Genomic DNA, 22,498 nt, shown 5'->3' with positions numbered 1-22,498 from the left:
ACATTTCAGCTTGCTATGCAGAAAAATTAATCACATCATTCCCACTGGTGTAAACAAAATCAGAATGTCTAATCCCCCTAGAATAACGATGGGTACAGACCATTAAGGGTTAATCTAGAGTATTTAAACCAATCAAAGCAAGGAAATTCTGTGTTTAGGCTGCAATTTCATCCACAATCATACTCCAGAAAACAGTGGATGATTGGACATGCTATATAATCTGCATTATATGCAAACTAAATCCAACAAACCACTTAAGACCAATTGGCATTTTACTCCAACTAAGCAACGAAATTCAATTGAAGGCTGCATGGGCAACTGGTTACAATTTTTATAATAATACTTAGCAATTAAAACTTAAGCCCTGCACAAACAATCCACAAAAGAGCTCTGTGAAGTATGTTTTACAATTACTGCACTTGTTGCAGGCTGGTGCTGGCCAACATCTCTCCAGTTTCCCATTCTTACTGCAGCATACCCAATCCACAGCAGAGGGGACAGAGGGAGGGTAGTGGAATATAGATAGGGACCACACATCTCAAAGAACTTCCACTTACAGTTAAGTAACCTCCATTTCTTCTTTGAGTGATGGTTGTAATGTGTATTCCGGATGTGAGAAATTAACAAGGAGTAGACAAACTGTGGGTGGGTGCAGGGAAACAGAAGTGATAGCTGAATGTAGCACTGCTGTCCCCACAGCTGTATCCACAGTTGAGACTGTACCATGGTATAATGTTTTATGAAAGTATGCAAAGAGCACCAAGTAGCTGCCCTACATATTCTAGTCTGAGTATGTCTCTCAGAGATGCAGCTGAAGTAGCTTGACCCCTCAATGGAATGAGCCTTTATCCCTTTGGGGATGGTTGGGAAGATGCCAACTAGTTGGTAACAAAAGGTGACCCAACCCAAGATCCATTTAGAAAATCTCTGTGTGGATATATATTGACCTCTTGATCATTCTGCTGTGGAAACAAATAGTTTAGGTGTCTTCTAAACTTCTTTGTTCTTTGCAGATAAAAGGCCAAAGCCCTCTGGACGTCCAGAGAATGCAGTCTTCTCTCTTCTTCCAAGGCATGTGGTTTAGGAAAAAAATACAAGTAATTGGATGACTTGACTCTCATGAAATATAAAAACTACCCTGGGTATGGCTCTGGTGTGGAGGTGTAGCGATACCTTTTCTTTATAGAAGGTGGGCCAACCATAAGTACTCCCAGTTCACTGACTCTTGTTGCCGATGTTATAGCTATCAGAAAGGCCACCTCCATGCACAGACAGCTCATAGAGCATGTAGTCTGAGACTCAAAGGGAGTCTTAGTGAAAGATGACAGAACAAAACTGAGATCCCACTGAGATACAAACTTCACCACTGGTGGAAAGGTTCTGAGAATCCCCTTCAAAAATATAGTTGTGACAGGGTGTGTCAAATCATACAGTTATCCACTGGAGGATGGAAAGTGCCAATTGCTGCTAAATGAACCTGCAGGGAACTGAACGCAAGATCCAAAGACTTACAGGTAACTAGATACTCTAAGATATCAGGGATTCCAATGGAGTTCAGAGACAAATTGTGTTGATGAACCCAAGTGGAGAAATGCTTCCATTTAGCTGAGTAACAGCTTCTTGGCCAGTTCACTTGCCCCAAGGTCAAACATATTTGATGAATGTTCTCTAAAATAGGGGCTTCTTAAATGTTTTCATGGAATGTCCACATCCTAATTGAGTCTTGTGGACTTACTTGCATCTCACCCTTCCCATCCTCTATTAAATGACTGACTTCCCTTTCCATTTACAATAGCACACCATCCTGGTGACAGCTAATAATTCTGTTATGTTAAAGCAAGTTTCTGAAAGCATTCGTGTATTTTTAGCTGTATGTAGCATAAGGGTTTTGTCCATTCTGCAGAATTACACAGTTTATATTTGCTTTTCAGTGTCTCCTCCACATGTTCTGTTGTTCTCGGCTGGAAACAAGGAGGAAGGACAGACATGTGGCCATCCAGCTTCCCAAGGCAAACAACGGGGGCTCAGTGTAGGTCCCAAGCCCACAGATTGAAAACTCCTGCTCTATCTACCTTAGGTACTTATATAGTGCCCATTATTGTAGTACCTAGAGAACAAAGATTTTCTTCTAGCATACGTACATGGAAAGCACCATTAATCTGTAAATTTTAAAGAGCACAAAAATGCCATTTACTAGCAACACCCAACCCTTTGAAAAGGTCCCCCAAACCACAGCCACAGTTTTAAAAAAATGTAAACATTTGAGAATAAAACACTGGAATTAGGTAAAAAATAAATAAATCAATGCTGGAAATTAGAAGGTACCATGGCTCCAACATGGAGTAGATGGCACGCGTACTTTTTGTGGAATTATGCAGAGGGTTTGTGTGGTACTCTTTGCTGACACATCAACACAGATTTTGCTTGGTTTTATAGGATTACAATTTTAGGCAACAGGGATGTCAGGTCCCCCTTTTCAGTGGGATAGATATGGATTGGTGCTTGATTCCCTGAAAACCACAGAGATTGGGAGGTATTGAGGAAGTCTTGGTGGGTGAGATTCCATGGCCTGCGTTGTGCAGGAGGTCAGACTAGATAATCATAATGGTCCCTTCTGACCTTAAAGTCTATGAGTCTATAAGTCCCCACCTCACCTCTTCCTGAGGCATCCCAGGAAAGGGGGTTAGATTCACAGGAAGCCTGAGCCATCCTATGAGGCCAGGTAGCTTCCTAGGTATTAGGTTGTCCTGGGTTGCAGGCCATGATACAGCTTGGAAGTAAGCCAGGTTGTGAGAGGGCCTTGCTCTTAAACTGCTGTTAAGCTTTGGGAATGTGGTACTCTGGAATTGAGCATGAAAAAAAGAAGGCATGTGACAGAGAGTACCACCTATTGCCTTCTCTCTTTTTACTGCTGCTGGACAGGTCACCTTATGAGAGGTTATGCTCTCATGGAATGAATAAAGTTCCATTCGCTTGCCCAAAAATTCCAGATGTCTAACTGTGTCCTTACCGTGCCCTTCCATTCTCTATTTCTACTCCAACATATCTTCAACTTTGCTATTTGCATGCCCAGTGTCTGGTGACTGCAAACATCAAGTTGGGTGGGGTGGGTGTGAACAGAGAGGTCTGCATGACTTGGTGAATTATCAGTAAGATACAGAGTTTTTCATTTCTTTACTACAGGTTAGAATCCAGACTAGATTTCCCTTACCTGAAAGTTGCTAAGCAGTTCAATGGCCTATGTGAAATGAATTAATGGTCTCAGTCCAAGTCCTAATAGACAGGTCTTCACATCACAAAGCTTCCTTTGTAACTGGCACCCCTTTTGGCAGCCTCATCTGAAGCCAAGGATTGAATGGGCAGGACCTTTTTCATCCCTAGATTTGATCCCGCCAGAATAGAGTTGAGATTGTTTAAAGGAGTTGCTTTGCCTGGGGACTGAAATTTTCAGAACACTGCATTGAATCTGCCGTGGCTACCATGACCAGACAAACGCAGGTAAGCTGTTTTAGCAAGACAGTGCATTGGTGAGGGAAGATGGAGAGAGCTGTATTGCTGACACCCATGCTGCAGATAAACAGAGGCTTTCAATATGTGGCAGTATAGCTGAGAGCCCAGAAATGGGCCATGATAGGAATCTGGTGAATCCCACCCACCAGCTGAGAGGGAGTGGCATAAAAAATGCAAAATCTCACCGTCACTAGGAACCTGAGGAGGAGATAAGGAAGAGCAGTTCACTCAGTCATCCTCTCTCTCCCCCTTCTGTCATCCCAACCCTACTACGTGCCTTTAATGCAAACATAGTAGACCTCTCCCCATCCTGTCCTCCATCCTCCCTCCCAACTCTGAACTCTGCAGCAGACACAGTTTCTCTGATGGAGGCGTTGGTGCCATCTTCACAGACTGGAAGCTGTGCCACCTTGGAGATGAGTGCTGTGCAAATGGGGTGGGAAGAGAGGTTAGACAGAAGTACCCAGCAGCACCAACCCTAATCCACAAGCCCCACACCCAGCAACACTGGCCCTCTTCCAGATGAGTGAAAACCCTCCAAATCCCACAATCCATTGCAGTTGGACTGTGGGATACAGTAGATCATTGGGGCAACATTTTACACCATTTTGAGCATCACAGACCCCAAAAACATAGAGAACCACTAATTCTCAGTCCCTTCCATGAATTCAGTACAAGAAAAAAATTCATAGTAATCACCTCAACCAAACCATCATTATGGGAGACTGAAAAAGTTTAAGGAGAACGAACAGAATGGTAACTTACTGGAGATGTTGTTAATCGAAGGATCGCTCCATTTTTAATTTCATTGCGATTCTGAAAGAGAAAATCCAAAAGGTTTTATTCCCTCTAATTACAATCAGCTCATACAAAAGGTGCAACACGCACAGGATAGAATACAACATTAAACCAGCAACAATGCTTTGTCTGTGTAAGTGTGTGAATGCCTCTCCAGTGCATATGTACGCTAAGATACACAATTTCCCCCTTATTATGCAAGCTACCCATTGTTAAAGCAAGAAATAGAAATATGTATGTTCTTTATATGAAGTTTTAAACAGATTTAAACCATTTTAAGAATGACTTCATGTATTGCAGAATTTAGCTACCATTGACAATTTCTAAATATTTCTTTGAAATATACCATAATAGACATAAATAACTGCCAGTAATGTCTGGCTCTAATCTTGTGCTGCATAGCTGAGGAGTTTGTAAGATTGCTGAAACCTATCATTAAACATCTGCAGCATTTAAATGTTATCCCACAGGCTCTTCATTTTCTAGAACAAGAACATGCTGACAAACCACTGGAACCAGCCACTGAGCTCTGCCACCACTGTTTTGCACCCCCCTCCAACAAAGATGCTGAAGGGTTAATAAGTCAAACTACATCACTGATGTCTGCAAATTCATTTATACCACAAGTCATTTCTCACATAGTTGGCAGAAAGAGAAGGGATAAGATATTTTCTTTTGGCTAAGCTCATATAAAATGTTAAATTAAACTAAGGTGCCTGCAGGAAGCTAAGAATCTCGTAACAGTTTTTGAAAGAGTATGGGATAAGCCAATCTTCTGTCCAATAAGCCTCTTTAAAAAAAGAGAGATTCTAAGAGAGATTCTATAGCCCAAGACAGCCTGTGAAGTATAATATAATATATATAAACATATAATAGCACATTTGCCTATGTTGCACCTCACCAAAAGCTAAATTGATGTCAAACTCCCACTGAGCTTCAGTGGCCTTTTGATGAGTCCCAAAGTCTCAGTACTACCAGTATTTACCCTGGTATTTTGTAACAAGCTTGGGGATGCCTCTAGTGCAAACCCAAATTCTGTTGACACATTTATGTTTTTCTAAAAGATATGCTCTAGTTCAAACCGGAAATTTTTTTTGGTAAATTCTATGGCCTAAATAATCACAACGGTCACTTCTGACTTCAGAATCTGTTAATCTCTTACTTTGAGACACTGTTTTAACTTTTTAAAATGTTATATTAGTTTAAAAAAAAATCCAGCAACGTGTGATTAACCAATCTGAGGTAAGAGGTAAAACAGTGATCCTGAGTTCCTATAACTGCAAAATGCAACAGTTTGATTGAAGATAATTATATTATCGTTTTATCTATTTCTTTTATGAGAATACAGAGCACCAAAATGTAGAAGAGAGCAAAAACATTTCAAATTACTGCAGCGTAGAGTGTTCCATAGGTTGATATTTGGGGAGGGGGGACTTTTTTTTTTTTTTAAAAGCGATTTTCCCCAACTCTCCCTACCCCTATGCAGCTCAACAACAAAATAATATAAATAAGATGTATCCTGCTTGAAACCAAAGTGATTAAACGGGTCACTAAATAAGGTCCAGTACATGGTCTCTCTCCTAGTATTCAGAGCAATTCATGAGACTGGCTCTAGCTACTTCAGAGAGATCACGTCTCCATCCACAACATAAATGCAAAACTAATTTCTTCAATTTTGCTTTCCCCACAATAATATTTTCTTTCTCTCTGTCATCACCCCACCCCACCCCCGCCCACAAGTAAATAAAGATCTCTATTTCTTCAGCAGTCTTGGAATGGGGGGGGGGGGGAATTCATGTTATTTCTAATTCCAGGCTAGGTACTTGAAAACTACTCAGATATTATGGCATTGGGGGCTACATGGGGGGGAGGGATAGCTCAGTGGTTTGAGCATTGGCCTGCTAAACCCAGGGTTGTGAGTTCAATCCTTGAGGGGGCCATTTAGGGATCTGGGGCAAAAATTGGGGATTGGTCCTGCTTTGACCAGGGGGTTGGACTAGATGACCTCCTGAGGTCCCTTCCAACCCTGATATTCTAGGATTCTAAATAGACAGAGTAGGTAAATATTTGCCTAAATAAATGCCAGCCCACATTATATAGAGTTGTACAGAAAAAATGAACCACAGTGCGTAAGTAGTGCTGGGAGAGATTTTATTTTGACCTTCCTGCCATGTTCATTTCTCTGGCTGGGTCTATACCAAGATTTTCAGACCCCAAATTCTCAATGGGCGGTGGAAGTTGTAACGTAGACAAGGCTCAGACATTTTTTTTTAAATCACCAAGCCATCACACCTCGCTCAGAGTAGAGTACAGTAACACTTTCCTACACTACAACTTCCATCAGTGCTATCACTGTGAGCTGCTCTCATTGAGAATTAGCAGTCTATAAAATCCTACTGTAGACAAAGGTTTAAGGAAAAAAATATATTCCCTTTTATCTGAACGCATCCAAAGCATCAGTTTTCTAACACAGTAGGCTAGTGACACTTAAAAAGGGGTTAGCTTCTCCCCAATCAAAAATCCAATTTCGTTTATCCATTCTAAATAATGACTTAAGAGCCTGCAAGGAAACAATCTGTAAGCACACAATTAGACCAAGAGGATTTTTTACATTAACTGCATGGTGCAGTATTCAGTATGCCAGTTAAATTTCAACAACAACGTTTATACACATCTAATCTGCTTAGTGGTAGAGAGACTGTATCTGGAGTTCTTACTCAGGATACCTGAATGTCATTTAAACACAACATCTTGGATTCTGGCATTCATGTTCAGAACACAAGGGTCAGTGTTATTTAGGGTAGGATATGCCATTATTATCTAGGATGCAAAAAGTGCATTTGTTTTCCAAGGTATTTGGAGAAACCTCCTACCAATCTCTGTTTCACACAGACACAGCAGATTCATAAACAACATAATCAAGATGACAGGTTTCAGAGTGGTAGCTGTGTTAGTCTGTATCAGCAAAAACAACGAGGAGTCCTTGTGGCACCTTAGAGACTAACAAATTTATTTGGGCATAAGCTTTCGTGGGCTAGAACCCACTTCATCAGATGCATGGAGTGGAAAATACAGGAGCAGGTATAAATACATGAAAAGATGTGAATTGGCTTACCAAGCGTGAGGTTAGTCTAACGAGACAATTCAATTGACAGCAGGATACCAAAGGAGGAAAAATAACTTTTGAAGTGGTAATGAGAGTGGCCCATTTCAGACACTTGACAAGGTGTGAGTAACAGTAGGGGGAAATTAGGTTTAGGTTTTATAATGACCCAGACACTCCCAGTCTTTATTCAGGCCTAATCTGATGGTATCCAGTTTGCAAAGTAATTCCAGTTCTGCAGTTTCACGTTGGAGTCTGTTTTTGAAATTTTTTTGTTGAATGCCACTAGCCGTCATCTACAGCCCCCAAATAAAACCTCTCTAGCGCATCATCAAGGATCTACAACCGATCCTTAAGGACGATCCCTCACTCTCACAGACCTTGGGGGACAGGCCAGTCCTCGCTTACAGACACCCCCCCAACCTGAAGCAAATACTCAACAGCAACTACACACCATACAACAAAAACACCAACCCAGGAACCAAACCCTGGTGCCAACTCTGTTCACATATCTATTCAAGGGACACCATCATAGGACCTAACCACATCAGTCACACCATCATGGGCTCGTTCACCTGCACATCTACCAATGTGATATATACCACCATGTGCCAGCAATGCTCCTCTGCCATGCACATTGGCCAAACCGGACAGTCTCTAAGCAAAAGAATAAATGGACACAAATCTGACATCAGGAATCATAACATTCAAAAACCAGTAGGAGAACACTTCAGTCTCCCCGATCAGTCAATAACAGACCTAACAGTAGCAATTCTAAAAGTGGTTTATTTTTCTTCTTCCTACTCTGCCCAAATCACAGGCATCATGGGCACATCAGACTTCTAATGAAGTAATAGCATTTAAAAAGTGGGCCCAGGGTCATTAAAAGAGTCCCCTAACCATGGATAGGGATGAAGATATATTCATTTCAATTCCAAGATGCCATCAAAACAGCCAAGTCAGCCAAGTAAGCAGAAGCTTGCGGGAAGAGCACTTGAGAAAACCTACCAAGCAAGTCAAAAGTTAAATGAGTCATGTAGTGGGTCCTCTCACTTTTATAATGATTATATCCACTGAAATGCATCGTGACTTGGCTTGCTGCAATTGGTTGGAACGGAATGTGCTGGCGGTGGTGGTTCATTTTTAAAAAACAAAACCAAAAAACATTTTGGGAAGGTCTGGGAGCTTTGGTTCTTGGGCTCAATATTTCATTAATTTTTAGATTTGTACAAATTAGACATGGGTCTGTCTAAGAGGGCTCTTTCTTAAACAATAGTTAAGCAATCCAAAAGTACTTTAATCACACATTTACATCCAAAATAATTATTGCTTCTTCATTTTTGCAGTTTTTTAAAAATTTACTAAACTTCTTCTCTCCTTAAATGCCACAAAAGAGTTTTCATTTTTAGGATTTATGAGATATATTTTAGTTCCATCTCTGTAACGTTTTCTTTGTCCAAGCTGAGAGCATTGCAAGTAGTAAACAAATGTATACATTCAAAAATGTTCGATTTAATTTTTTAAAATCATTTTTAATAACCTATGATATTGTTTGACAGGAGTCACCAGGTGGTGAAGCTATACATAGTTTCAAAGGTTCTTTTTCTTGGCATCTGACCACTGTTCAGTCTTTGAAACAACACTTGCATGGTTCTGTTAATTTTGTAATTAAGTTTCTTTTTGGGTGTGGTGGAGGGAGAGCTGTTGCAAGCAATAGGAGAATTTGCTCTCTGTATTAATCTAACCAGAGAGAAATTTTTGTTGCCCCCTGGAAACCAGGCATTAACAGTTTGGCTGAGATTCCAGTGTTGCTAATTCATGATTTTGTCATGAGTCTCACAATAATTATTGTTTTTGTTAAAACCACAGCTCCTGGAATCATGTGGATATGTGATGATTTCACCCTTCATTCTTAAAGAAAAAGTAAGTCTTCAGCACTCATGGCAGTGGAGAAAGCTTCAAAATGTGGCCCCAGGGCACCCTAAAGGTTCATAACACAGAAGGCAAATAAAAAGAACACCAAATCTATTGTTTTTACATAATCTCATGATTTTTGGTGAGCCTGACTTGTGATTTTTGAACGTTTGGGGTTGGCAATACTGGATTCCTAAAAGAGGGGATTGTCTGTGTCCTGTTTAACCACCTCTGTTCAAAGGCTAGTGTATATACACAGAGTAAGAAAATATCAAAACTTTCCATCATTGATTTATCCTCCAATAGGAAGTCCCTGACATTTGATATTGCTCGCTCAGCAGAGGGGTGACAATATTAATAGTAATAGAAGTACATTTTTAAACATGTATTTTTAAAGATACCAAAAGCAGTTATTTCTGACAGATCTCTAATAAGAGAGCGTGTGTGCTATGTACAGCAAAATTGTTATATTTAGAATTTCTTTAGTAGATATAGAAGTAATAGTTTTCAGAGTAACAGCCGTGTTAGTCTGTATTCGCAAAAAGAAAAGGAGTACTTGTGGCACCTTAGAGACTAACCAATTTATTTGAGCATGAGCTTTCGTGAGCTACAGCTCACTTCATCGGATGCATACCGTGGAAACTGCAGCAGACTTTATATATACACAGAGAATATGAAACAATACCTCCTCCCACCCCACTGTCCTGCTGGTAATAGCTTATCTGAGTAATAGTCTATTCTATTATTGGAAAAGAATTTTTATCATTTAAAAACATTGTCTCCTCTACAGTCTTGTTAATTCAGAGATTTGATTCAGGTAAGCTCCATAGAGTTCAGGTCATATACAGTGTCCACTTATTCTCCCAAGATAGGTCATTGTGGTATTACACACACTTACAATACAATGTTCCATTTGTGAGAACGCAGGATTTGCCAATAACTTAGTTCCACATCAGCCTAGACAAGACTCTCCTAAAACGCTACAGGACTAGGGTGTCTGGGGGAAAATTATTCTAGCACACTGAATTTACAGACATTTAAATTTAGAGTATTACATTTAATGCTTTGGCCAATATTATTGAAATCCCTACGGATCACTTGAACTGAGCCAGTCTCTAAATGACTCTGGCCAGACTATACCTGCATTCAGTATTGGCCCAGAAATTAACAGAAAAATGTACACAAATTCAGAGAGGCAAAAACGATCAAGCAGCTGCAGAGAATGACTTATGAGGAAGAATTAAAAAAATTAAAGAAGTTGACTCTGTACCTCAAGTAGAACCCTGGAACCCCCGTATTCACCATTGTGATATGATTATGATATGTTCGGTACAAAGTATGCCTTCTGAGGTATCATTTGAGAAGTCATGATCTGTTGAACATTACGATCTTGTTGAATTGTGTGTGCTACCATTGTATCTGAAGTTATGAAGTTTTGCTATGTGCATGTCACTGAAATATGTTGTGGGGTTGACAGAACCCACAACTAGCCTTCAGACATGCCAAACCCATTAAAAAAAAATGCAGAAATTGGGCTTGTTTTTGGCTTAATTGGCTTGTGAGTTGCTTGTTGGCTAGTTTTTGGCTTGTTTTGTTTGTAGCTTCACTTTTTGATTGGCTCCCAGCAAGCAGGGGTAAGGTGGGGTGTCAAGGTTCCTTCCCCACTCTGAACTCTAGGGTACAGATGTGGGGACCTGCATGAAAACCCCCTAAACTTATTTTTACCAGCTTAGGTTAAAACTTCCCCAAGGTACAAACTATTTTACCTTTTGTCCTTGGACTTTATTGCTGCCACCACCAAGCATCTAACAAATATATAACAGGGAAAGAGCCAGCTTGGAAATGTCTTTCCCCCCAAAATCCTCCCCAAACACTACACTCCCTTTCCTGGGGAAGGCTTGATAAAAATCCTCACCAATTTGCATAGATGAACACAGACCCAAACCCTTGGATCTTAAGAACAATGAAAAAGCAATCAGGTTCTTAAAAGAAGAATTTTAATTGAAGAAAAAAACTAAAAGAATCACCTCTGTAAAATCAGGATGGCAAATACCTTCCAGGGTAATCAGATTCAAAACACAGAGAATCCCTCTAGCCAAAACCTTAAGTTACAAAAAGACACAAAAACAGGAATATACATTCCATTCAGCACAGCTTATTTTATCAGCCATTTAAACACAACAGAATCTAACGCATATCTAGCTAGATTACTTACTAAGTTCTAAGACTCCATTCCTTTTTTGTTCCTGGCAAAAGCATCACACAGACAGAGAGATCCTTTGTTTCTCGCCCACTCCAGCTTTGAAAGTATCTTGTCTCCTCATTGGTCATTTTGGTCAGGTGCCAGCGAGGTTATCCTAGCTACTTAACCCTTTACAGGTGAAAGGGTTTTTCCTCCGGCCTGGTGGGATTTTAAAGGTGTTTACCCTTCCCTTTATATTTATGACCGGGGTGGGGGGGAGTCAGAGGTTCACAGAGGGCCCACTACAGTCCCAGACTACATGCCAGGGGGATCTAGTCGCACTGAGTGTTGGATTCTTAGGGATTGGCTTGTTTTGAAATGGGATTAGCTTGATTTTTGTCTTATTGTGAAAATCGGGGTGCTTATTTACCACGTGAAAGTTGGCAACTGTGCTAGCCTTTCAGCGGTAACAAATGAGCAACTAACACGGGTCAGAGGAGAGTTGATGGCCCATCAAGAAGAATCCACTCTCCCAGACTCTTCAGAGAAGCACTTACACGAGGGGTGGCCAACCTGAGCCTGAGAAGGAGCCAGAATTTACCAATGTACATTGCCAAAGAGCCACAGTAATACATCAGCAGCCCCCCCCATCACTTCGCGCCCCACCCCACCCCCGCTCCCAGCACCTCCCACTCACCGGCAGCCTTCCCCACACCTCCCAATCAGCTGTTTCATGGCATGTGAGTTAAACCAGCCTTCAGAGACCGCAGCAGGGAAGACACTGCTGTGTGTTTACACTGTCAGCTGCAAGTGCAGTGCTGTGGCCCCAGCAGCAGCTCTTGCAATGCCACACAGAGCAGTGCATTGTGGTAGCTATCCCAGTGTACAAGTGGCTGCAGCGTGCTTTTCAAATGGGGGCGGGGGGAGTGTGACAGGGAGTGTGTTGTGTGTATGGGGAGCAGACCGTGTGTTTTGGGGGGCAGAGAGTGTGTCAGCATGCTGTCTTGTAAGTTCAGACAGCAGCAGACCCCCCCCCCCCCCGCCTCTCTCTCTCTCACACACACCCACTCACAATAGCAGCATTCCATAGCAATGGTTTGCTTTGTCCCGGAGCAGATAAGCATGCCCTCTGTCAGAAACGGAGCTTTGAAAGGGGATATCTGTATACCTGCTGCTAAGTTCAAAACAATGACAAGAGTGGCCACTTGACTTCAGGGGATTATGGGACGTTTCCAGAGGCCAATCACAGCACAGTAATGCAACACGTCATCCACACTGACACATGGGCATTTCAGCCGGGGCGCAGCAAGCTTTATGCTTCTCATGGAGGTGGATTACCAGAAGCGCTCCAGCTGCAGAGTCCAGGCACTCTAAGTGCCTTGCCAGTGTGGACACCTCAGGAGTTAGGGCACCCAGGGCTGATTTAACATGCTCTGACTTGCAAGTGTAGCCAAGCCCTAAGAAGTGATCTCTCAGTCTGCAGAATAGTCTGGCAAAGGAAGTAGTGGAAACCCCACTGCTTGAGTCATAGACCGGACAAAGCACTAGACAGTATACGCCAGGGAGTATATTACAGGGAATAATGCTGAAATGGCAGGGGAAAGAACTAGATAACCTACCAAGTTACTTCCATCTCTAAGTTCCATGCTGTCTCCCACTTTCATATTATCTACAGATGCTAAGGAAGTGCCAAGCTAAGCACTAAATCAGAAACCCCTGCTATTCAGCATGTTTGCTTACAACCCAGAAGAAAGAGGTTAATACTGAAATGAAAGACTAAAAACTACAAAAGGTTCGTTTCTTGTTCTATCTTTTACATAACCTCCCACACACAGCGCTTACAATGGTATGGTGGAATTTCACCAGAATATACAATTACAGGTCCTATTCAGAGAAAAATAGGTCAGGAGCAAAGGCACCTTTCAGACAGACCGAATACTAGTTACTTAACTATACTCTCGTTCACAAACAACAAGAAGATTCCATCTGTAAATGGAGCAAGGGGCTGGGTGGGGGAGGATGAAAAGCCAGGTGAGGACTGCACCATTTGCAAAACAATACAGAAGTAAAATGTTCTCAAAATAAATGGTGAGAAGCAATGCCTGCTCCATTTTCAAATGAACATGAAACTGTAGGAGGCATGAAAGGAAAAAAAAAAAGTGGGACGTCTTCACAAGTGTCAGATATAAAAGTTTAAAAGCAATGAAAATATGACTGAATAAGAATTGACTGTACTCAACATGAATGAATGAAAGTTCCCTGCATTTAAAGACAATATGAAAGTTACATCAGCTTCATCAGTAAGTGCTGAGTTGTAGTCACTGGCCAAAAGGGCATGCAGCACATTAATGACTGCAGATTAACCACTTTTCCCTCCACTTTTATGATTGTCTACACACACAAGTTTGCACCAATTGAATTACACTGGTGCAAACTTGTGTGTAGACAATCATAAAAAAAGTCATTTGAAGAATGACCTGTTTAGTAGCAGGTATAAACTAAACCAAATCAATTTAAGTTAAACCAGAATAAAATCATCAAACTCAGAATGTATTTTCACAGCCTTATTGCACAAGTTTAACTAAAGGTATATCTTCAGTGCATCGTTAGCCCAGAGAATAGGTAACCAGGTCTGAACACCCAAGATAACCTAGTCCAGATGTGAGCAGCCACAATGCAAAGCCCTACTCAACTCACTGTGTTCTCATTGATGCTGTACTCAGCTGTGTATGTTGCTAGGACTTTGGGAGCATATCCCATGGTTTTTTGTGCTGCATTAAGCTGGACCACTCTATGGGTATGTTGGCCCTGCAACTGGGAGCATGCCACCAGGCCCGGGCAGACAAATGCACTAGCTCTGCTCAACCTACCATGCTAAAAATAAAGAACAAAAGTACCATGCTGGGTCAGACCAATGGTCCATCTAGTCCAGTGGCCAGGTACCAGAGCTTCAGGGAAGCATACAGAACAGGGCAGTTGGAGTGATCCATCCTCATCTTCCCTTCCTGGCCTCTGGCAGTCAGAGGTTTAGGGTCACCTGAGCACAGAGTTATGTTCTTGACCATCTTGGCTAGTAGCCATTGATGGACCTATCCTCCAGAAACTTATCCAGGTTTGTTTTTTTTTAAACCAGTTATAATTTTGGCCTTCAGAAAATTCCATGGCAATAAGTTCCACAGGTTAACTGTGAGTTGTGCAAAAACAAAAGTCCTACCTCTTGTTTGTATTTAACCTGTTTAAATTTCATCATCAGGTGACCCATGGCAGGGGGGAAGGATAGCTCAGTGGTTTGAGCATTGGCCTGCTAAACCCAGGGTTGGGAGTTCAATCCTTGAGGGGGCCATTTAGGGGATTGGTCCTGCTTTGACCAGGGGGTTGGACTAGATGATCTCCTGAGGTCCCTTCCAACCCTGTTATTCTATGATTATTGTGGGAAAGGGTAAACAACACATCTCTGTTCACTTTCTCCACACCAGTCATGATTTTATTAACCTCTATCATATCCCCCCCTTACTCATCTCCTTTCTATATTGAACAGCCCTCATCTTTTTAATCTCTCCTCATACTGATGCTCTTCCATACCCTGGATCATCTTTGTCGCCCTTCTCTGAACCTTTTCCAGTTCCACAAACATCCTTTTGGAGATGGGATCACCAGAACTGGACACTGTATTCAAAATGGGGTGTACCGTGAATTTATACAATGGTATTACAAAATTTTGTGACTTAGAATAGATTAGGAAAGGGATAGAAACTATCATTCTGTTTGCCTTTTTGACTACTAATGCGCATTGAGCTGAAGTTTTCAGAGAACTATCCACGCTGACCCCCAACATCTTTCTTGTGTGGTAACAGCTAATTTAGAATCCATCATTACATATCAGTAAGTGGGACTTTTTTTTTTCCAACGTGCTTTACTTTGCCCTTATCAATGTTGAATTTCATCTCCCATTTTGTTGCGCAGTTGTTGGATCATATTAAAGAAGTTCTGTATTAAAATCACAAATGAGTTTGATTCCCCAGAGTTTAAATTCCAGGGTATTACTAATTAAGAGGTCTCTTGGTTTTTGGTACTGTTTCTCTCCCTCTCTGTGTGAAACTTGCAAGCTGCTAACTGTGTTAGTACATTCTAAGACAGAGTCTGTTCTCAAAGCAATTCACAGAGAGAGAGACTCAAAGCAATACTCTAACAACAGAAACAGCACCCAGAGACTCCCCACCCTTTTGTTGTATTAACCATTGTGATTAAAATAGAGATAGAGGATGTATGTGGATGGATGCTTGGTGTGGATAATAACTGAATGATCAGGGAGGTGCCAGCCTAAGAATCCAGTGTCCATCGGCTGAAGAAGGTGTCAAGTGGAAATAACCAGAGGACCCCACCCGGAGGGCAGACTGGAATCCACCCAACAGCCTCAAGAATGGGAGAACCAAAGAACAAGATAATATCTTGGAGCCGTCAGGAATGTGCTATCTGCTGATTGATTCAGCAACAGCATGATGAAGCAATTCCCATAGACTGGCATAGGAAGAAATTCCTATAAAAATAGACTCTAAAAAGTGAGAACTTTGGGGTCTGATTCTGCAAACCAACTTCCAGGAGCATCAGATGAGCATCTGACAAGGCCCTGCTCCCTCCTCATGTCCAGGCCACCTGGCCAGTGACTTGGCATGAGCAACTCTAAGGCTGGTAACTATGATAACAACCTTGCAGAACCTGTGTGTGTGTGTGTGTGTGTGTGTGTGTGTGTATGTTTGTATGAATGAATGAATGTGAGAATAAATTTGAGATTGAATGGAATGTTATAACTATAACTAACTGCTTACTATGATCCTTTCTGTATTCACAATAAATGTGGTATTTTGCCTTTTTCCCTTTAATAAGATCCTGCTGGTTTTTATTTTATTGGTACAACATTTTGGTGGAGAATTGCGAAAGGGGGAATATTGGTAAAAAACCTCAGTTATTGTAAATATTGGTGTGCACACCGCCAGCTCTAGTGAGCTAGGCATTTCTATTAGGTTAACCAGACCTGCTGGCCTCTGAGAAGGTAGCAGGGGACCTGCTGGCCTCCGAGAAGGTAGCAGGAAAAGCAGATTAAACCAGACCTGCTGGCCTCCGAGAAGGTAGCAGGGGACCTGCTGGCCTCCGAGAAGGTAGTAGGGAAAACAGATTAAACCAGACCTGCTGGCCTCCGAGAAGGTAGCAGGGGACCTGCTGGCCTCCGAGAAGGTAGCAGGAAAAACAGATTAAACCAGACCTGCTGGCCTCCGAGAAGGTAGCAGGGGACCTGCTGGCCTCCGAGAAGGTAGTAGGGAAAACAGATTAAACCAGACCTGCTGGCCTCCGAGAAGGTAGCAGGGGACCTGCTGGCCTCCGAGAAGGTAGCAGGAAAAACAGATTAAACCAGACCTGCTGGCCTCCGAGAAGGTAGCAGGGGACCTGCTGGCCTCCGAGAAGGTAGCAGGGAAAACAGATTAAACTAGACCTGCTGGCCTCCGAGAAGGTAGCAGGGAGAAACAGGTTAACCAGACCTGCTGGCCTCCGAGAAGGTAGCAGGGAGAAATAGGTTAACCAGACCTGCTGGCCTCCGAGAAGGTAGCAGGGAGAAATAGGTTAACTGGACCTGCTGGCCTCTGGGAAGGTAGCAGGGGACCTGCTGGCCTCCGGGAAGGTAGCAGGGGACCTGCTGGCCTCCGGGAAGGTAGCAGGGGACCTGCTGGCCTCCGGGAAGGTAGCAGGGGAAAAACGCATAGATTAAGCTATGATTTCAGAATCTAGGCTGTGTCACTTGCTAAGTAATACCAGCAGTGACAAAGAGATTGAAATATCCATGTTAAGATGTTTAAAAGAAAACAGGGTAAGCCAGTACTAGAGGGAGGAATGGAGTCAGAAGGAACTCCAACCTCACCTTTTGTTAAAGAAATTACACCTTTTAAACAAATCCTTCAAAAATTTGGGCACAGTCCTTGGACTAAACAAGGCCTAGCTGATGTCTGCACTATTTCGGACCTAGAGGATAGATTGGCTCAGTATATCCTCATATACAAACCTTCTAGTGCTGCCAAAAGAGATGCAGCAGCAATTTGGTTGTTGTGGGAGGCATGTAAGGATTCTTCCCTCCGCTTGTCTTCATGTAAAGAGGAAAAGGCACAAATGGAAAAGGGAGCAGACAATTGGAAGGTGCTGGCTACAAATATCCAAAGCCAGCTGAAAATAGTGAAAGAGGCACTCCAGGAATACAAAAAGAGTGAAAAAGTTAACTCTGCAGAGGCTGGAGGGAATTAAGCAGTTAAACTTTGTATTTCACCCAAACAACTTTTAACCGAAAATGTTAAAAAGGAAAAGTGTTAGAGCATTCTTGGTTTCTTTGCAGCCATTCTGAAAGAAAAATGGGCCCTTTTCCAAAGGAATGTCTGTAAATTAGCCAGGCAAAAATAAACTATCTGATTAAAATCATTTGACTGGACAATTTAGTCAAATTTGCTAAAAGAACATAAGAGGGTTCTATTGGAACTTAACTGCCTCAAATGTATAAAGGGAATGTAAGATGTAAAAAACAGAGCAGTGTGGAAGGGATGTTAAGGAAAAGAAAATGTGTATGTATCTGTCTGTGTGTGTGTAAATATGTAAAGTTCTAAGGACCAGTTAGTTTTGTTTTTGTTAATGCCACTAAAAATCCATTTGACTCTTTAATTCAAAGTTGCAAAACTGACAGACCTTTTTGCTAGACACAGGTAATTAGTGTTGTTTGGCTTTGGGATTTGGCATTTAACCCTTAAAAGGTAACTCAATGCTTTACAAAATTTAAAATGTTTTTAAGTTGTGGCTGCAGCAGGGCAGTCAAAATCAGGAGAATATAAAAAAAAATAAAAATTTGGGATTCTTTTTGTTTGTTTGTTTTTTGTTTGTTTGTTTTTGTAACAAAACAGCAGATGAGAGTTGTAGTAAAAAAAAAAAATTAAAAAAAGACAGTGCCTCTCTGAAGCAACAGCAGGGGTGAGGTGCACAAAACAAAAAGAAGCAATGTTAGAAACACTGAGTCTTAAAATGGCTCTGAGTAATCAGACTGTCACTTTGATAAAGGTACATGAAAACTCTGTAAGCAAAAAAAGAAATAGTGACACCTTATGTAAAAATGGATCTGGATAATGTTATAGAAATTAAACTATGGAAGGAATGTGCATTTGCCCCAGAACATGTGCAGGGTATATTGTAGAAGGGGCAAAAGAAATGCAAACATACCATGCTACTTAATTAAAATGCTATTAGGGCTCCAAAGGGAGCCACAATAGGTTGGGTTTTCTTTTTCAGATTGCTGTGTGTTTTGGAAGCAGAAGTTAAAAGTAATCAAAACTCTGGTGAAAGTTGATTGTGTCCCTTTTAAGATAGAGTCTCTGAGCTGCTGATGGCTTTAAATCCAAAAGCAGGAAGTTTCTGTGAAAATGCAAATGACCTAAATGATAAAGGAAGGAAAGAACTAGCAGCACAAAGGAGCTGCAGATAAAGGACATACCTGGTCAGCAAACAAATTGTCTAAATAAAAGGCATGGGATAATAATGATAATAAGTATCCCTGTAACAAAAAATCCTTTAAGGTCGTATGGTAATGATGCTTCTCAGTTATTACCTGTAAATAAAACTTAAAGCTTAACACAGCAGGAAAAACATTATAAACTTGGTCTGCTGTATAAGAAGGAAAACTCAGGGATTTAATGACTAAACAGTGGGAGAATTTCCCCATAACCCTTAAAAGATAAAAGCCTTTGAAACCTGGCCTGCCTATAGAACAAAAACAGGAAAATATGGGGGCAATTTCTCTGTTTTGCCTGCAATCAGCAAGGGTATTTGTAAAAGAAATATTTTAAGCAATAATCTGCCACCCCAAAAGGGGTAGAAACATGTTCTTTTTGTCTTTCAGAAAATCAGGAAAAGCTGATGCCAGCTGAAAAGCAACCCAATACCATGAATCTACTGTCACAATAGAAATTGTGTTCTGTGTTCTATGTTTTGTCTTGTGTTTTGTGTTGTTGCTAGCACTGTTGTGTGTTTAAAAAAAAAAATACTGAAGACCTGCAGGAACTTAAAAATAAATTAAGCTTTCTGTCCCAGCTACAGGACAGCCTGATACAAAAACAAGTACATGCCAATGTAGACTTGGTCCAAATTGGTCTGGGTAACCTAAACGGCCAATGGAATCTTTAGTAATGGCTTAATACTACCACATGGCTTATCCATAAAAAAAAAAAAATATTAGAAATAGGAAACTACACAGCCATAGCTATGGGATGCACTGAAATGCAGATACTTGCACTAGCTACTTTGGAACACAAAATGTTCTGGGTCATATTGGGAAATATTAAGGGTTTGATGCATTTGTTAAAAAAGAAAGAGATCATTGTTTGACACTTATCAATATGAATGGATGCAATATGTTTCCACTATTGTAAACCAGACTTGTTAATGGGAGAAATTGTTGTCAAAATTGCACACCAACAGTCCCTGGAGGCAAAGGTATTGAAGGTTAACCCACTCCCCATATTACACATGGGATCCTTTTGGCTACCCTGGACCTTGAGCCAGTGAGCTGGGGAGGGAGGGAAGCTATTGGACACTAGAGGTTGTACCGAATGGACTCCTCAAAAGTGGGTGTGCCTCACCTTGCCTGTTGCCCCAGAACCTTGTAGTAAAGATACATCACCAGGATCATGTATGTGGCATGAATTGGAATCACAAACTCAAATTGCCTCACAGTACTTTCTCTTGAATAGGCTACATAGAAAGTGACACTGACGATTATAAATCTTAGTGTCAAAAGGGGGATTATGTTGGATCATATTAAAGAAGTTCTGTATTAAAATCACAAATGAGTTTGATTCCCCAGAGTTTAAATTCCAGGGTATTACTAATTAAGAGGTCTCTTGGTTTTTGGTACTGTTTCTCTCCCTCTCTGTGTGAAACTTGCAAGCTGCTAATTGTGTTAGTACATTCTAAGACAGAGTCTGTTCTCAAAGCAATTCACAGAGAGAGAGACTCAAAGCAATACTCTAACAACAGAAACAGCACCCAGAGACTCCCCACCCTTTTGTTGTATTAACCATTGTGATTAAAATAGAGATAGAGGATGTATGTGGATGGATGCTTGGTGTGGATAATAACTGAATGATCAGGGAGGTGCCAGCCTAAGAATCCAGTGTCCATCGGCTGAAGAAGGTGTCAAGTGGAAATAACCAGAGGACCCCACCCGGAGGGCAGACTGGAATCCACCCAACAGCCTCAAGAATGGGAGAACCAAAGAACAAGATAATATCTTGGAGCCGTCAGGAATGTGCTATCTGCTGATTGATTCAGCAACAGCATGATGAAGCAATTCCCATAGACTGGCATAGGAAGAAATTCCTATAAAAATAGACTCTAAAAAGTGAGAACTTTGGGGTCTGATTCTGCAAACCAACTTCCAGGAGCATCAGATGAGCATCTGACAAGGCCCTGCTCCCTCCTCATGTCCAGGCCACCTGGCCAGTGACTTGGCATGAGCAACTCTAAGGCTGGTAACTATGATAACAACCTTGCAGAACCTGTGTGTGTGTGTGTGTGTGTGTGTGTGTATGTTTGTATGAATGAATGAATGTGAGAATAAATTTGAGATTGAATGGAATGTTATAACTATAACTAACTGCTTACTATGATCCTTTCTGTATTCACAATAAATGTGGTATTTTGCCTTTTTCCCTTTAATAAGATCCTGCTGGTTTTTATTTTATTGGTACAACACAGTCACCCTGTTTTGTGACATTCCCCTGTAAATCTTCGCAGTCAGCTTTGGACTGAATTATCTTGATTAATTTTTTATCATCTGCAAACTTTGCTACTTCACTGTTCACTCCCTTTTGCAGATCATTAATTAATAACACATTGAACAGCACAAGTCCCAGTACAGTAGCCTGGTGAACACTGTGGTATGGCAGGTGGAATGGGCTAGCTACCTGAGTATAAACCTGCCTGACCTCTTAGGTCCATACACAGTGGGCTAGCCCTTGCCGCTGCCCATGTTGCAATGTCCACACTATTATTTTTAGCATGCTAGTTCGAGCAGGGCTAGCACATGTGTCTACCCAGGCTAGGAGGTATGCTCACAGCTGCAGTGTAGATGTACTCTAGGATTCATTCCCAGTGAATTGTGGGAAAACTTGTTTGACCTGAGCACAGAGGGGGAACTGTGGGAAGGCAGTGGAGGACTATAAGAATGTGAGTGATTCAGCCTGCATCCTTTCTGCAAAGCGGGCAGGTTACCAGCCCAAACAAAAGAGGACCCCGGCCCTAACCCACACCCCCAGCCATCCAACAAGGCTGGGTTAAAGCACCACCAAACTCAGCTGAGAGGTCTGTGTGTGGATCAGAGGAGGGTTAGGAGCAATATCTGGCTAAGAGCCCAGGCTAACTGCAGAGAAGACATACCCTAAATCAATTTCAAAGCTCCTCTTTAAATGAAACTGGTTCAACATTGTGTGCATAGACAAGCCTTGGTCTCCTAAGGTGCTCCACTAGGTTCTGATGCTTTATTGTGGAACATCACAACTGCTAAACACCAAGTGAACATGGGTCTGGCCCACAAGGACGCAATCAGAATCAGGCCCTATACCTCAATACCATCATATGCAGGAATTATATAATACAAATGACGCATCATTATTGGCTTGATTGTCACAGCTCTTGCTCTGACATGTAGAGTAGTAAAGCAGAATATAGCATCCCTCTATAGTATATCCACCCCCCGCCTTACTCTCCTGCTCAAGATTGTAACTCTGGCCACAGGGGAAGGAAAGGAAGACAAAGCGGCTACTTGACTAACATTCCCTATTTTAAGTAAGTGCGTGGTGAGGGGACAGAAAGTGAAAAGAGCTTTCACCCTCTCTGGCCCTTCGCCACTTGCCAGCCAGAGTATCTGACCGGGCACACTGCAAGGAGTAAGCTGCACCAGGATAAAGGAG

General features: G+C 41.6%; 1 protein-coding gene across 1 annotated transcript in view; it reads right to left on the bottom strand.

Annotated features, from left to right (window-relative positions):
• Nucleotides 1-22,498, bottom strand: part of ELMO1 (engulfment and cell motility 1) — a 413,997-nt gene that overhangs the window by 292,109 nt on the left and 99,390 nt on the right. Inside the window, exon 5 of the mRNA XM_073332875.1 lies at nucleotides 4,276-4,326. Coding sequence (XP_073188976.1) covers nucleotides 4,276-4,326 — 51 coding nt within the window. The remainder of the gene's footprint in view (nucleotides 1-4,275; nucleotides 4,327-22,498) is intronic.

The sequence above is a fragment of the Lepidochelys kempii genome, chromosome 2 (assembly GCF_965140265.1).
Source record: "Lepidochelys kempii isolate rLepKem1 chromosome 2, rLepKem1.hap2, whole genome shotgun sequence".
In the NCBI taxonomy this organism is placed as follows: Eukaryota; Metazoa; Chordata; order Testudines; family Cheloniidae; genus Lepidochelys; species Lepidochelys kempii.
Note: the sequence above shows the minus strand (reverse complement) of the source record. Positions and strands in the feature narration are given on the sequence as shown.